The sequence below is a fragment of the Hemitrygon akajei genome, unplaced genomic scaffold (assembly GCF_048418815.1).
Source record: "Hemitrygon akajei unplaced genomic scaffold, sHemAka1.3 Scf000053, whole genome shotgun sequence".
Lineage (NCBI taxonomy): Eukaryota > Metazoa > Chordata > Chondrichthyes > Myliobatiformes > Dasyatidae > Hemitrygon > Hemitrygon akajei.
The window spans coordinates 5,872,233-5,888,868 of record NW_027331939.1 but is presented as its reverse complement, the minus strand read 5'-3'; the positions used below and the strand labels follow the sequence as shown (position 1 = coordinate 5,888,868).

The window sequence follows — 16,636 nt, the reverse complement described above, 5'->3', positions numbered from 1 at the left end:
AATGTGGCTGTGTGAATACAGAATTAGCTTCCACAGAGAAGTCAGAGGATGGTAGTATTTGGCGAGTATTTCGCTTGGGGGTCTATGACCATTGGTGTCTTCAGGGGAATCTGTTCTGAAACCACTGTTGCTTGCGACTTTTAAAAATGGCTTGGTTGGGGTAGTGGGGGCGGGATTGAAAGTTATCAGACGATATGACAGTTGACTAAGTGGTCGTTAGAGTGGAGGAATTTCATTTAGTTGGACCGGAACATTGCTGATCGGTTCGAGCATCAACGGATATGGGGAGGAGTCAGGCGAATGGGGTTGAGTGGGATCTAGGATGAGCCATGATGGAATGGCAGAGTTCACGCAATGGGTTGAATGACTTGATTCTGCTCCCATGTCTTATGGTCTGTACGGGTTTGTTAGAGGCACGGTCGCTGTACAGAGAATGTGGGGTGCATGGACCGCTCCCATAGAGGCGGATACACTGGGGGCATTCACAACTCTTATTTAGGCACATTGGTGATATAAATAGCAGGCAGTGTTGTAGCGGATGGTTCGATTTATCTTAGGGTAGATTCAAAAGTCGGTACAACGTCGCCGGCCGTTGCGCCTGTGATGTGCTGTCATGGTCTATGTCCTATCCTCCAAGTAACTGTCATTGAATACAAAACTGTAACTGAAATCCTACTGAAGGTTTATATGAATTCCTGACTATTCCACTCACTCACCTTCCCACTGATAGCAAACATGCCACATGCGCTTATAACATCCGGCCAGCTTGCTGTCAGTGAGCTCGGTATTTCGGCGGACAGATTACTCTGTAAAGCAATAGTGGGCAATTCTGTTAACCGTCTGTCATTGATCGCATACCTTCACTTACAGTAGAACTCCAAGGACAGCTCCCGCACTTGCTTGGATTCAACTCCATCAGGCACGTCCAGAACTGATCTTTATTGTCTAAATACCAAGCAACTGGTTTAGCAATTTGTTACCCCTGTTCTCCCTCACACAACATTTATTAGCTAAGTTTGTCTTTCATTTCAGAAATATCTGCTGACCTTTATTTTTCAATCCATTGGACGTCATTCACATATTCTGTGCGCTCTCCGATATATATCAGCTCCCCGCTTCCATCAGTGATTACGAATGGAAGGGAGAGGCAGGCTGAACAGAAGAAGAGTGCACGAGCAGTGTGTCAAAAGGCGTCACACGCCTACGTTGGTGTTCATTTCAGTAATGACTGATCTTTGCCGGCATGCATAGTCTTTCGATGCCAGTTCCGAAAAGCTCGCTATAGCTCTAACTTCAGGTTTTTTTCCAATGTGTACGGGCTGTTTCTGACGATCTGCTTCTCAGCGAACGCGGTGTCAATGCAATTCAATTAAAAGCAGGTTTTAGTCATGATGAGGTCAAACTTCGGTTGGAGGAACAACACCTCATCTACCGTCTGGGTAGTCTCCAGCCCCTTGGTATGAACATCGAATTCTCTAACTTCCGGTAATACCCTCCTTATCCCTTCCACCATCCCACCTTCACTCTGTCTCCTCCTCTAGCTGCCTATCACCTCTCTCATGATTCTGCCTTCTTCTACTACCCATAGTGCTTTCCCCTTAGATTCCTCCTTCACCTCTTCTGCCTATCCCCTCCTTGCTTCCCCTCCCCCAGCCCTTGATCTTTCCTCTCATTGGTTTTTCACCTGGCACATTCCACCCTCCCCCCACCTTCTTTATAGGGCCCGTGACCCCTCCTTCTTTAGTCCTGACGGAGGGTTTCGGCCCGAAACGTTGACTGCTCCTTTCAACGGATACTGCCCGACCTGCTGAGTTCATCCAGCTTCTTTGTACGTCAGAGATTTTATTGACTTCATCTTGACAAATGTTCAAAGCTAAATTAAACAATGTGTGAGCTGCTGACGTGCGGGAATAAATAAGCTGCTCCCAATTCACTCACAGTCACACACAATTAACCGACCGGCGACAATGCATGACAGTTTGAATAATCAGTTCCGTTTCTCACCGTCACTCTGCATTGGGGAACCGATGATTATAAAATCACACTTCAGGGTCGTGCCCGAGATCGCTGCAGATCCAGGGTCACTGCCGAGGGATTTGTCAATTTAACATCATTAACATCATTATATTGGCCAGGATGTTCTCAAAGTGAGTAAAATGATTCTCTCCCAGGGACACTGGTTTCCCAGATCTAACCCGGCCCCCCGGGCTTTTCCTCTCTGTGTAATTCCCCGGCACGCCATTTGGAGCAGCTGTTGAATCCGGACACGCGCAGCTGGATAGGATGCGGAATTGCATCACTTTGGACGTCACAGAGTGTGCAATTGGAGCTAGTTCACCATTCAGATGTTCACAGATCAACTGTCAGTCCGGGTCTGGGTTCCTGCAGAGATCTCAGTTCCTTCCCCCCGGTCTGACTGAACTGATTCCTCCACAAGCTAAAACAGATGGAAGAATAAAGATAAAATAAACAGAATACACAACAGTGTCAGTAACAGTGGACTGGGGTTAACGTTTCAACAAAACTCACAGACAAATATCACCAGAAAACCCGCGGATCCGCTGATATTTTATAACATTGAACATTAACACAGATACTCACTCGATCAGCTTCAGACTCGGGAGGGCCAGTATGAGACGGCGGAGAGCGGGGTCAGATCGGTCCGTGAGCGAGTTGAATCCCAGCTCCAGCTCTGTCAGTGATGGGTTGGTACTGAGAGCAGAGGCAAGATCCTCCGCACCAGAATCTGTGAGACCGATATCCCTCAGTCTGGAGGTGAGGATGAAGGACACAGAGAGACAGGAGACTGTAACACAATTACTGATCACATTAATGTTCAGTGTCAGACACCCAGTGACTGTAAACACAATCACCCACAGTCTGGTACTTACCCCAGTTTCTCTATTCCACACTTGGGGTTTGTCAGAGCCACAGACACCAGCTTCACTCCTGAATCTCCCAGTTTATTATAACCCAGGCCCAGCTCCGTCAGTGATGGGTTTGTACTGAGAGCGGAGGTGAGATCCTCAGCACCAGAATATGTGAGACTGACATCCCAGAGCCTGGAGATGAGTGAGAGTGAGGATGAAGGACACAGAGAGACAGGAGATGGTACAAATCCCCAGTGTTTATTAGTAACACAATTACTGATCACATTAATGTTCAGTGTCAGACACCCAGTGACTGTAAACACAATCTCCCACAGTCTGGTACTTACCACAGTTTCTGTATTTTACACTCCGGGTTCCTCAGAGCCGCAGACACCAGTTTCACTCCTGAATCTCCCAGTTTATTCTGCCCAAGGCTAAACACAAACAGACAAATTGATGAACAAAGTGATTCAAACCGTGGGTCTGGGGGAATTTCTCTCACTCGGATATTTCAGGAAACATTCACCCCTTCAGCAAATCACTGATCGGAGTTCCCATCACTCTCAATGTCCCTCACTGCCCAGCTCCAGGGTATTCCCCGAATATCAGTAATGTAGTCTGTCGGTGTGACCCTGTAAACTCCACATATTCTGTCTCATTCCCCGATGGCTAGAAAAATGTTCCTGATGTAAGAGCGTTGGGAGGGGCAGGGGTGAAGGATGATAGAAAGTCCCACAGTGAGGATAATTTGTGAAAGGGAAAGTGTCGATGGGAGTTGGTGGAAGAGACCCCACCTGAGGAAAAGAGGTAGGAAGAGAAAACCTGTAGGAGAAAGAGAGGAAATAGGAAACATCCCATAGGAGGAATGAGGATGAGGATGAGAGATTCCGCAGGAGTAAGGGATATGGGGAAAAGAAGATCCCGAAGGGAAAAATGGGAATGGGGAAGAGATCCCACAGGGGGAAAGGGGATGGGGAATACAGATCCCTCAGGAGGATACCAAAGGGAAGAGATAACTGCAGAAGATTAGAGGATGCAGAAATAGATTTTACGGGATGGGTCTTTCTGAATTGAGGACAACAATCGGGAGGAGATGCCCAAATGATCTGATGAAGTCTCCAACAACTCTTCACAAGGAACCACAGAACCCCCCCCGTCTTTGGAGAATTACTGACCGATCCCCTGGGCATTTGTCACTATTTTTCACAATCTGATTTACGACTGTTTAACCCAAATTGTTTTACATTGAAACAACACAATGGGACAGTTTCACAGTTCAGAGTGAGAGATAAATCAAGTTACCTCAACTCCTGGCACTTGTGGAGCCCGGGTCCCAGCCGTTGGATTCCTTCACACTGAAGGTGACAGCCCTGCAGGTCGAGGTGTTTTATTGTATCACAGAGTCCGATGACATGAGACAGGACCGCGCAGTCAATCGGGGTCAGTGTCATTCCACTGAATGAGAGTTTTTTCACAGATCCCAGTGTACCTTGAGTCAGTCCACGATTCTGAGACTCAAACAGGTAGTGCAGTGTGTTCAAGAGGCTCCTTTTACCAGATGCAATCCTCGTGTTTCCACTCTGGCGTTTAACCTCCTCCTTCACCCAGTCAATCACCCGGCACGTTGTTTGATGAGGAAATGGACCCAGAAACTCCTCCAGGCCTCGAGCTGTCATTGGGGAGGAGAGACCAGCAACAAAACGGAGAAATACCTCAAATCGCCCATCTGTCATGTTGTGAGCTTCAGTGAGGAATTTCAGGATATCCTTGGGATGTAGGGTCAGGAATTGTGCGACTGCTGCTACAAACTCTTGGATGGTGAGGTGTGGGAATGTGTACACCACGCTCCGGGCCGAATCCTCTCTCTCCAAAAGCTCCATCAGGAACCCGGACAGGAACTGGGAAGGCTTAAGATTGTAGCTGATCAAATCTCCATATGTAAATACGATCTTCTTCTCAGACACTCCTCTGAAGGCCATCTGACCAACCCTGAGTAACACATCACGGGGGTTCTCAATCTCACGAACGTGGTTTTTCAGGATGTTGTAAATATAGTAGGAGTACAGTTGGGTGATGGTCTTGGGAACTCGCTGCGGGTCCCTGACTCTTTGTGTGAAGAAGGGGCCCAGTGCCAAAGCGAGGATCCAGCAGTAGGAGGGGTTGTAGCTCATGGTGTACAGGATCTCGTTCTCCTTCACGTGTTTGAAAATAGCTGCTGCCACCGATGGATCTTCAAAATACCTGATGAAATATTCCTTCCGTTCCTCACCAACAAATCCCAGGCTTTCAGCCCAGACGCTGATCTTGGCTTTATCCAATAAATGTAATGCAGTGGGACGGGTGGTCACCAGCACTGAACACCCTGGGAGCAGCTTGCCCTGGATTAAACTGTACAAAATGTCCGACACCTCACAACACCACTCGGGATCTGGGCACTGGTGCTTGGGTTCTGTATCTCTCCGACTGTCAGCAAAATCAATTCTGTGCTCGAATTCATCCAGACCATCAAATATAAACAGCAATCCCTCTGGGTTCTTCCAGACATCTCTCAGGATATTCCCAAAGTAAGGATACTGATCCTGAATTAGTTGCCTCAGGTTTTTTCTGCAGTTAATAGTGTTTAAATCCCGGAATTTGAAACTGAAGACAAACTGGAATTGTTGGTATATTTTCCCCATGGCCCAGTCATAAACAATCTTTTGTACCATTGTTGTTTTCCCGATCCCCGGGACTCCGGCCACTGCTGCCGAACTCCCAGATTTGGTTTTCCTCCGGGAAAAGCTGCTCTGGAACAACTGATCAGTCCGGATTTTTTCCAGCTTTCCGCGGAGATGTTTCTCTCTCCACTCCTCGTGGTCTCTGCCTCTTGCCAGCAGCTCATGTTCCACCAGTGTCCGATCTCGAAGAGTAGAAATGACCGTGAGCTCAGCGTATCGATCTGCCAGCTGGAAAACCTTCACCTTCTCCCTCATCAGGATCGTGTTCGCTCTCAGTTTTTCAGTTTGTGCCCGCAGAGTCTCCTTGTGTTTCTGTTGAACATCTTCCATGGGAACAGACAGTGGACAAACTGTTAGATGCTTCAACTCAGAACTCAGTATTTAAGTAGCCAAGGATTAGCTCAAAGGTTTTGCATTATTTGAACTCATCACTGGATTTTCTTACACTAAATTAAGTTTGATTAACAGACCCCAAAGTGGATGGAAAGGCATGGGCCAGATAATCATCAGATCATCACATTTCCACATTAATTGTTCAGTTAAGTTGAGTTTTCCCTGGTAGTTTACTGAGCCCCGACTAGACAAACTCCCACTACTGCCACTTCTATCATGGTTCTGTGGAAAAACTTTCAAATCCCAGTGTTGATGTGGTCTTTGGAGATTGAGAAAATGATAGTGGGCATTCTGTCAACGGAATAGGTCACGGGAATCACAGCTCCCCCTCCCCTCTCACCATCACGGATTCAAAATAAAGAGAAATACATTTGTGGATCTGTGGTGTGGTAGAAGATTGGAAACTTGGAAAACCAACAGCACAATACAAGTCCTTCGGCCCACAAAGCTGTGCCGAACATGTTCTTACCTTAGAATTTACCTGGGTTTACCCATAGTCCTCTATTTTTCTAAGCTCCATGTAGCCATCCAGAGGAGCCGTAAACAATCCTATTGTATCCTCATCCACCACCACCGCCGGCCGCCCATTCCATGTACTCACCACTCTCTGAGTAAAAAACAACTTACCCCTGACATCTCCTCTGTACCTGCTTCCAAGCAACATAAAACTATGCCCTCTGGTGCTAGCCATTTCAGCCCTGGGAAAAAGCCTCTGACTATCCACAAGATCAACGCCTCTCATCACTTTATACACCTCTATCAGGTCACCTCTCATCCTTCCTCGCTCCAAGGAGAAAAGGCTAGTTTCACTCAACCTATTCTCATAGGGCATGCACCCAATACAGGCAACATCCTTGTAAATCTCCACTGCACCCTTTCTATAGTTTCCATATCCTTCCTGTAGTGAGGTGACCAGAACTGAGCACAGTACTCCAAGTGGTGTCTGACCAGGGTCCTATATAACTACAACATTACCTCTCACCTCTTGAACTCAATCCCACGGTTGATGAGGGCCAATGTGCCGTATGCCTTCCTAACCACAGAGTCAAACTCCGCAGCAGCCTTGAGTGTCCTATGTCACCCTACTCTCCATGCCAGTATATTTCCTGTAACGCCATCAGATTTTATCTTGTTAAGTAGACTCATGAGGTAACTTATAATATGCCTTATGAAAACCTAAATGACATCCACTGCATCTCCTTTGTCCACACTGTTTGGAATTTCCTCAATGAACTCTAGCAGATCTATCAGGCAAGATTTCCCTTCATAGAAACTATGTTGACTTTGACTTATTTTATAATTAGACTGTAAATACCTCAGAACTCAATCTTAATAATACTCTCACACTTCCCCAACCACTGAGGTTGGGCAAACTGGTCTATAATTTTGCAATCAAGAGAGAATCTGTAGATGCTGAAAATGCAGCAACACACACAAAATGCTGGAGGAACTTGGAAGGCCAGACAGCATCTATGGAAAAAAAGTATAGTTGACGTTCCAGGCTTAAACACTTTGGTAGGTCTGGAAACAAAATGCTGGGGAGTAGAATTGAAAGGTGTGGCGGGGGGGTGGGGGGAGTAGAGGGGAGAGAGAATTGCCAGACGATGGGTGAAACTTGGAGGGGGAGGGTTGACGCAAAGGGTTGAAGTTGATTGGTTAAAGAGACAGAAGGCCATGGAAGAAAGAGAAAATAAAACAACTTTTTTTATCTTATTCCTTGGCTTTTACCCAGTCACTAACTGTCTCCTAAGGTTCCCTTTACATTAGGCTCCCTGATAAGATCTGGATCTCACAATGTATCTGAAACCTGCCAGGGGTATGTGGCTTCTCTTAGTTTGTCAGGACCCAATCAGGGTTGTGTGGGGTCTCACAGTGTGTCAGGACCCTGCTGGGAGTGTGTGGGGTCTCACAGTGTGTCAGGACCCTGTCAGGCGTGTGTGGGGTCTCACAGTGAGTCAGGACCCTGCTGGGAGTGTGTGGGGTCTCACATTGTGTCAGGACCCTGTCAGGCATGTGTGGGGTCTCACAGTGTGTCAGGACCCTGCTGGGAGTGTGTGGGGTCTCACAGTGTGTCAGGACCCTGCTGGGAGTGTGTGGGGTCTCACAGTGCGGCAGGACACTGTCAGGTACGTGTGGGGTCTCTATTCAATCTATTCAGCTGTGATAGGCAACGTAGGAAAACATTGATCTTGCACATATTTAATTTAGTGAATGTGACACTGGTAGAAATGATGTTGTTCAATAATCAGGGAGTGTATCTGTTTCCTATTCAGAAATGGGTGTGGGAATGACAATGTCGTGTCTGTTCCCTCTGTAAACCGGATGAAGGACAATGATGAACAAGCTTGTAGCGATTTACTAAACCCGTGTTCAGGGACACTGAGGGGTTTTATTGACCGGATGTGGACTGGAGCTGCATTAACAGAGGTGACAGAGACGTGAGTAGTTTGTAAACTTCCTGATTGATCTATCTCTGGTACCAAATTTAAATTATCATCTTTGGGATTTGGTCCTGTAGGTGAGAGAGACTGAACCAGGGTTCTGGCCGAGATTCCCTATATTTATTTTAAGAGCTTCGAATAATCAGATAAAACATGGGCTGATGCAATATTGATAAGTTCTGTGATATTTGTCTTTCCTACGCTCTCTCCTGTGTTAAATGTGGAGATGTTGAGTGATCCAACTAAGTCTGCGATGATGAAGCCTTACAATCTCTTCAGCCCATGCACTGCCCCGGGCTCCATTTTCACAGACATGATGGGCTTATAGATGTAGTGAGCTTCTCATCCAGACGGTCACAGTTTAACTAATTGCAATATTATTTATAGATATTTTCAGTCCTTTCCACATTCCTTGCAGCGATCCCACAACCCTCGGTTTCCCTGTCCTAATTCCCATCTCTTCACCTTCCACAGAGTCCAGCACACAAACCGGCACACATCAATTTCAGCTTCTGTGAACTGTGCTGAGGAATTTGTCTCCGATCTCACCCTCAGTAATACTGTCTCACTGCTAGAATTCCCAGGATTATTGAGTTGGAAATTAAACTGGATATCTTTATCAAAGTTTGCACTAAGGGAGCGCAGATGTGAAAAGAGCAGGGTTCATAAGCTGCTTTTTTGATTAAAGTGACGTTATTATTACTATTCTGTGAATAGAACTTCAATGGACGAGCAACTCGAAAAACAAAAATAACCTAAAGAAACTGAAGTCGTTTAGAAAATGGTTAAGGATGAGGCTATCCTGGAGCGGATAGTCGCTGGCAAGAGAAGGATTTGACTTTTTGATATGAAGAAATATCCTTTTTTTTTGTCATTCTCCAGATCCCCCCCTTCTCCACTCAGACTCTGGTGGGGATCTGTAGTTTCAGGCCCCAGAGCGGTGTGAGCACTTTCCTCAAACTCGCCAGCTCTCTGCCTCTTTCCTCAAAATGTCCTTTGAAAACTCTCCCTCTAGCAAACACGTTTCCCTGTGTGTCACTGTGTTCTCTGTCACAGTGCCAGTATTTACCTGGTCAGATCCTCGTGGCTCAATAACTGAACCGCCCGACGCAAATTACAAACGTTGGTGAAAACAGAGGTCAAGTTTCAACTTGATGAACTCTGCTTCAGTCTCATCTGGGCCACTGCGTACCGTTCCAATCGCCTCACTACCGGAGGGATGTTGAGGCTTTAGAGAGGGAGCAGAAGAGGTTTACCGGGATGCTGCCTGGTTTAAAGGGCATGTGTTATCATGAGAGGCTGGATAAAATTAGATTGTTTTCTCTGGATCATCGGAGGCCGAGGGGAGCTCTGACAAAGGTTTGCAACATTAAGAGAGGCATAAATAGAGTGAACAGAAAGAATCGGTTTCTGAATGTCTCAAAGGCTATTGAAGGTGAGAGGGTGTACAGTGAAGGGGGAAGTGTCATTGCTGTCTGGAAAGCACTGCCTGGTAAGGTGGTAGACGTAAATTTTTTGAAGCTTTTAAGAGACGTTTGGTTAGGTACATGGATTAAGGAAGATGGAGGCATATGGAGATGGTGTCGGAAGGGGAGATTAGAGTTTGGGTATGTTTGATTTACTTGTTAGCTGTTTCAGTACAATATTATTTGCCTAATGGCCTATTCCTCTGTTATACTCTTCAATTTTCAACGCATGTTCACTCACCTTTCAACTCACTGAGAAACTTGAGTAAACCTTGAGTGGGATTTGATCGATGGGATGGATCAGAACCTGTTTGAATTTAAACACATTAAGGGGATAATTTATGGAAAATTCTGAAGTGTAATGTTTTGCAACTCAAATTTGAATTAACCTCTGATATTATCTCACCATACATCTGTATATCCTTAAGTATTTTGTCCAAATTTGGGACTCCGATCCGCATTTTCACAAAGGTTTCCCACATCACCCTCCGGGCGCGGGAGCCTTTCCCCATCACCAGGCTCAGGAGGAGTTTAGAACTGTCCGCCCGCTCTCCCTTATCAGCGAGATCAGAGATTTTCTGTGAAGAGTAACGGTGAACATATTGGGGACTGACAGATTCACACAGAGAATGAGAAGTAAATGATGTGCTCTGAAACGGGATCACACAGAGCAGTCACCCAGACGGGTGCTGATCCTGTCTGGACATGGACTGTACATTCTGAGTGCAGAGCACACGGAGGGACATTCACCGTGAACCTGGTCCACCAGTCAATGAGATCCTGGCTGGTCTGTGACCGCTTCATTGACGTGGCTCCAAATCCATAAATAATTCCTCACCGGATTTAACAGCGTAAAACAGAAATCAGAAAATAACCATAACAGATGAAGAAAGAAGTCAGGAGGGTTTTTATAACAGAGTGAGCAGTCTTGGAGAAGTTGCAGAAAAGATGATGTGATTCATCTCCTCAGTCCGCCAGTGTCCAGCATGACAGCGGATTACCGGCTGACACCTGATTCCTTTCCTTTGCCTTTTCCAGTGTAGGTTTGTTCGGTGATTACACATTAGAACATGGCAGTATTCCCCAATTCACACTGTTTGCAGTTACAGATTGTAACACAATCATCTCCACTCAGAACAGAACACACTCGAGCTCCTGTGGCACCCACAGATGATGCCCCGGTTCTCATTGATATCCTGCTGTCAGACTGCACAATCTTCCCAAACCGAAACCTCCCGTCATATTTCCATTTAATACTGTAAGCCCACACAACTGTTACCTGCTCAACTCACTCTGAACATTGAGCAGCCACCCATCAGTCTGCAGGGTCTTTTCACCCCTTTCTGTCACTGCTTCAGATTCACATCTTTGAGATTGCATGTACAGTACTTATTTCCCAGTTGTTCTTTTATCTAATTTAATATCCAATGAGTCGGAGTTCCGACATCCATCAGTCCTGTGATGTGTGAAAATTCAAACTCATTCTCCCTCCCACTCACCCGATGTTCCTCTCCGCTGAACTGATTCTCGGCCGTTAATGCCAGGCTCACTCCGTGCACCCCTCCTTCCATCGCCTGCTCCAGCCTGTCCCGGTAGAAGTCCGTCAGCTGCAGCAGCTGGGAATCGTTGCAGCTTGCCAGGAGCTTGGTGATCACTGAACTCGGACCTATGAAGCACAATGGTGAAAATTAAAGAAATTACTGACCCCATATTCGGAGGCAACTTTCTCTCTGGAACCGTAAGATGGTGCACCAGGTCACCAAACACAGTCCAAGATATATATAAAGGGTGCGAGGGAGGAATAAGCGGGGTTGGTGAAATGAGCACAGGCTGGGTGGGGGTTCAGATCGAGCAGGGTTGTGGTGGGGCTTGGCTCCATCTGTTGAAAGCTGCCCTTTCTAGTCCCCAGGAATATACCTCTCTGTTTGGAAAGGACTCTGCTTATTCCTGAGAATATAGTAACCCATCACCATCACTCTCCTGGTACTGCCCATCACCACCGCTTTGCTCTGGGTTATGTCTGCCTGCCTGGTCAACCCCTTCCTCAGCAAATCTCTGGCATATCTCACAAAATGCTGGAGGTACTCAGCAGGTCAGGCAGCATCTATCGAGGAGAATAAACAGCCAACATTTAGGGTGCTTCATCAGACTGGAAATGAGGGGACAGAAATTCTAGATATTGCCACATTATTTTCTATATTTTGTGGTCCTGATCTGAAACATTAACTGTTTATTTCTCTCCATGGATGCTGAGTTCCGCCAATATTTTGTGTGTCTTTGTGTTGCTCAAAGCTTTCAGCATCTGCAGAATGTCTTGTGCTCTGGAACACCTCACTGTTTTATTGTGCATCACTGTCTGTTTGAAGAGCAAAAAGCAGACAATAATTGTGCTCCTTCCACGTGTGACTGCTAACTCTCAGTCTCATCTCTCTGCTCAGTTTTTACAAATATTTTGTGAATTGCTGATATTGGAATAAACTCAGACACAGTGTCAAGGAAATATTTAAAAATTAAAATAATTTGCTAACATACCCATGTCCTTTCCTGATCTTAACATCACTGGAACTTCTCTCCTACCCACTCCTTGAGCCATTTTGAGGACAGTTGTGCTCAGATTTTGATGCTCTGTAACAAACAAAATTAACAGTAGGGTCAGATATTAATTGAGGTGTAAAGCAGAACACTGTTTTGTTTTTCAACTGAGGCAAACATTTCCAAATATCTTGGACCTATCCACTAAAGGCTTGACACAGCCAGATCCACCCGCATCCATCCACCCACAGATCGATCTCCCCATGGATTGTGCACCATGCTGGGATTCTCTGGGGTATCTACTCACTATATTGCAGGCAAATCCCTATTAGGTAAAAATCTTGTGCCCTGGAGGGATGTGTCAATGGAATGGCGAATGTGGTCATCCTACCACAGTTTAACATTGCCTGGCATTGACACCTATGGCAATATATGATTTGACTCTATAGAGAAACAATCTGACATCCTGAACAATGCAGTCTCACCCACAGTATCATAATATCTTGTCCTGAACCACTATCATTTTTCCAGCAGGACTTTAAGATCATTATTAGCACTAAAACTCGGTTAAGATTTCTTTAAGCATATCACCTGGCTATTATCAGATAGTTAGTTATATGACACCCTGTCAGGTGTGTGGTCTGACAGTGTGTCAAGACTCTGCCAGGGTTATGTGGGTTCTCACAGTGCACAGTGTGTCAGGACCCTGTCAGGCGTGTGTGGGGTCTCACAGTGTGTCAGAACACTACCAGGGGTGTGTGAGGTCTCACAGTGTGTCTGGACCCTGTCAAGGGTCTGTGGGGTCTCATAGTGTGTCAGGACACTGCCAGGGGTGTGTGGGGTCTCGCAGTGTGTCAGGACCCTGTCAGGGGTGTGTGTGGGTTCTCACAGTGTGTTGGGACCCTGTCAAGGGTCTGTGGGGTCTCACAGTATGTCAGGACCCTGTCAGGGGTGTGTGGGGTTTCACAGTATGTCAGAACACTACCAGGGGTGTGTGAGGTCTCCCAGTGTGTCTGGACCCTGTCAAGGATCTGTGGGGTCTCATAGTGTGTCAGGACACTGCCAGGGGTGTGTGGGGTCTCGCAGTGTGTCAGGACCCTGTCAGGGGTGTGTGGGGTCCCGTAGTGTGTCAGGACCCGGTCATGTGTGTGTGGGCTCTCTCAGTGTGTCAGGTCCCTGTCAGGGGTGTGTGGGGTCTCACAGAGTGTCTGGACACTGTCAGGGGGTGAATGGTGCCTCACAGTTTGTCAGGATCCTGCCAGAGGAGTGTGGGGTCTCACAGTGTGTCAGGACCCTACCAGGGGTATGTGGAGTCTCACAGTGTGTTGGGACCCTGTCAGGGGTATGTGGAGTCTCACAGTGTGTCAGGTCCCAGTCAGGGGTGTGTGTGTTCTCACCGTGCGTCGGGACCCTACCAGGGTTATGTGGAGTCTGACAGTGTGTCAGGACCCTGTCAGGGGTGTGTGGGGTCTCACAGTGTGTCAGGACCCTGTCAGGGGTGTGTGAGGTCTCACAGTTTGTCATGACCCTACCAGGGCTATGTGGAGTCTCACAGTGTGTCAGGTCCCAGACAGGGGTGTGTGGTATCTCACAGTGTATCAGGACCCTGTCAGGGGTGTGTGGGTTCTCACAGTGTGTCAGGACCCTGTCAGGGGTGTGTGGAGTCTCACAGTGTGTCAGGACCCTGTCAGGGGGTGTGTGGGGTCTCACCGTGTGTCGGGACCCTGTCAGGGGTGTGTGGGGTCTTCTCACCGTGTGTCGGGACCCTGTCAGGGGTGTGTGGGGTCTCACAGTGTGTCAGGACCCTGTCAGGGGTGTGTGGGTTCTCACAGTGTGTCAGGACCCTGTCAGGGGTGTGTGGAGTCTCACAGTGTGTCAGGTCCCAGACAGGGGTGTGTGGGTTCTCACAATGTGTCGGCACCCTAGCATGGGAGTGCGGTGTCTCATGGCAGGTAAGGACCCTGTCAGGGAAGTGTCGGGTCTCACAGCGCATCAAGATCCCGCCAGGTTTGAGTGGGGCCTCACAATGTGCCAGCACACTTCCGGCAGGGGGGGGGGGGGGGGGCGGGCGGTTTGTGTTTTCACAGTGTGTCAGGACCCTGTCAGGGGTGTGTGGTGTCTCACAGTGTGTCAGGACCCTGTCAGGGGTGTGTGCGGTCTGTCACTGTGTCAGGACCCTGTCAGGGGTGTGTGCGGTCTCACAGTGTGTCAGGACCCTGTTAGGTGTGTGTGGGGTCTCACAGTGTGACAGGATCCTGCCAGGTGTGTGTGGGGTCTCACAGTGTGTCAGGACCCTGTCAGGGGTGTGTGGGTTCTCACAGTGTGTCAGGACCCTGTCAGGGGTGTGTGGGTTCTCACAGTGTGTCAGGACCCTGTCAGGGGTGTGTGGAGTCTCACAGTATGTCAGGACCCTGTCAGGGGTGTGTGGAGTCTCACAGTGTGTCAGGTCCCAGACAGGGGTGTGTGGGTTCTCACAATGTGTCGGCACCCTAGCATGGGAGTGCGGTGTCTCATGGCAGGTAAGGACCCTGTCAGGGAAGTGTCGGGTCTCACAGCGCATCAAGATCCCGCCAGGTTTGAGTGGGGTCTCACAATGTGCCAGCACACTTCCGGCAGGGGGGGGGGGGCGGTTTGTGTTTTCACAGTGTGTCAGGACCCTGTCAGGGGTGTGTGGGGTCTCACAGTGTGACAGGATCCTGCCAGGTGTGTGTGGGGTCTCACAGTGTGTCAGGACCCTGTCAGGGGTGTGTGGGGTCTCACAGTGTGACAGGATCCTGCCAGGTGTGTGTGGGGTCTCACAGTGTGTCAGGACCCTGTCAGGGGTGTGTGGGGGTCTCACAGTGTGACAGGATCCTGCCAGGTGTGTGTGGGGTCTCACAGTGTGTCAGGACCCTGTCAGGGGTGTGTGGGGTCTCACAGTGTGACAGGATCCTGCCAGGTGTGTGTGGGGTCTCACAGTGTGTCAGGACCCTGTCAGGGGTGTGTGGAGTCTCACAGTGTGTCAGGACCCTGTCAGGGGTGTGTGGGGTCTCACAGTGTGACAGGATCCTGCCAGGTGTGTGTGGGGTCTCACAGTGTGTCAGGACCCTGTCAGGGGTGTGTGGGGTCTCACAGTGTGACAGGATCCTGCCAGGTGTGTGTGGGGTCTCACAGTGTGTCAGGACCCTGTCAGGGGTGTGTGGAGTCTCACAGTGTGTCAGGACCCTGTCAGGGGTGTGTGGGGTCTCACAGTGTGTCAGGACCCTGCCAGGGGTGTGTGCGGTCTGTCAGTGTGTCAGGACCCTGTCATGTATGTGTGGGGTCTCACAGTGTGTCAGGACCCTGTCAGGGGTGTGTGGGGTCTCACAGTGTGTCAGGACCCGGTCAGGGGTGTGTGGGGTCTCACAGTGTGTCAGGAACCTGTCAGGGGTGTGTGCGGTCTCACAGTGTGTCAGGACCCTGTTAGGTGTGTGTGGGTTCTCACAGTGTGTCAGGACCCTGCCAGCAGTGTGTGGGTTCTCACAGTGTGTCAGGACCCTGCCAGCAGTGTGTGGGGTCTCACAGCGTGTCAGGACCCTGTCAGGGGTGTGTTGTTTCTCACAGTGTTTCAGGAACCTTCCGGGGTGGGGGGGGTATTGTGGTCTCGCAGTGTGTCAGGACCCTGTCAGGGGTGTGTGGGTTCTCACAGTGTGTCAGGACCCTGTCAGGGGTGTGTGGGTTCTCACAGTGTGTCAGGACCCTGTCAGGGGTGTGTGGAGTCTCACAGTATGTCCGGACCCTGTCAGGGGTGTGTGGAGTCTCACAGTGTGTCAGGTCCCAGTCAGGTGTGTGTGGGTTCTCACAATGTGTCGGCACCCTAGCATGGGAGTGCGGTGTCTCATGGCAGGTAAGGACCCTGTCAGGGAAGTGTCGGGTCTCACAGCGCATCAAGATCCCGCCAGGTTTGAGTGGGGTCTCACAATGTGCCAGCACACTTCCGGCAGGGGGGGGGGGGGCGGTTTGTGTTTTCACAGTGTGTCAGGACCCTGTCAGGGGTGTGTGGGGTCTCACAGTGTGACAGGATCCTGCCAGGTGTGTGTGGGGTCTCACAGTGTGTCAGGACCCTGTCAGGGGTGTGTGGGGTCTCACAGTGTGACAGGATCCTGCCAGGTGTGTGTGGGGTCTCACAGTGTGTCAGGACCCTGTCAGGGGTGTGTGGGGTCTCACAGTGTGTCAGGACCCTGTCAGGGGTGTGTGGG

At 48.8% G+C, this 16,636-nt stretch overlaps 1 protein-coding gene across 1 annotated transcript in view; it reads right to left on the bottom strand.

The window, feature by feature from the left end:
• Positions 1–816: 816 nt before the first annotated feature.
• The window catches only part of LOC140721285 (NACHT, LRR and PYD domains-containing protein 3-like), a 77,362-nt gene continuing 61,542 nt past the window's right edge, over positions 817–16,636 (bottom strand). The window contains exons 8-16 of the mRNA XM_073036141.1: positions 12,420–12,512; positions 11,387–11,553; positions 10,294–10,465; positions 10,129–10,194; positions 4,173–5,910; positions 3,218–3,304; positions 2,892–3,062; positions 2,602–2,769; positions 817–2,437 (exon numbers count right to left, since the gene is read on the bottom strand). Of these exons, the coding sequence (XP_072892242.1) occupies positions 2,350–2,437; positions 2,602–2,769; positions 2,892–3,062; positions 3,218–3,304; positions 4,173–5,910; positions 10,129–10,194; positions 10,294–10,465; positions 11,387–11,553; positions 12,420–12,512 (2,750 nt within the window). The 3' untranslated portion in view covers positions 817–2,349. The remainder of the gene's footprint in view (positions 2,438–2,601; positions 2,770–2,891; positions 3,063–3,217; positions 3,305–4,172; positions 5,911–10,128; positions 10,195–10,293; positions 10,466–11,386; positions 11,554–12,419; positions 12,513–16,636) is intronic.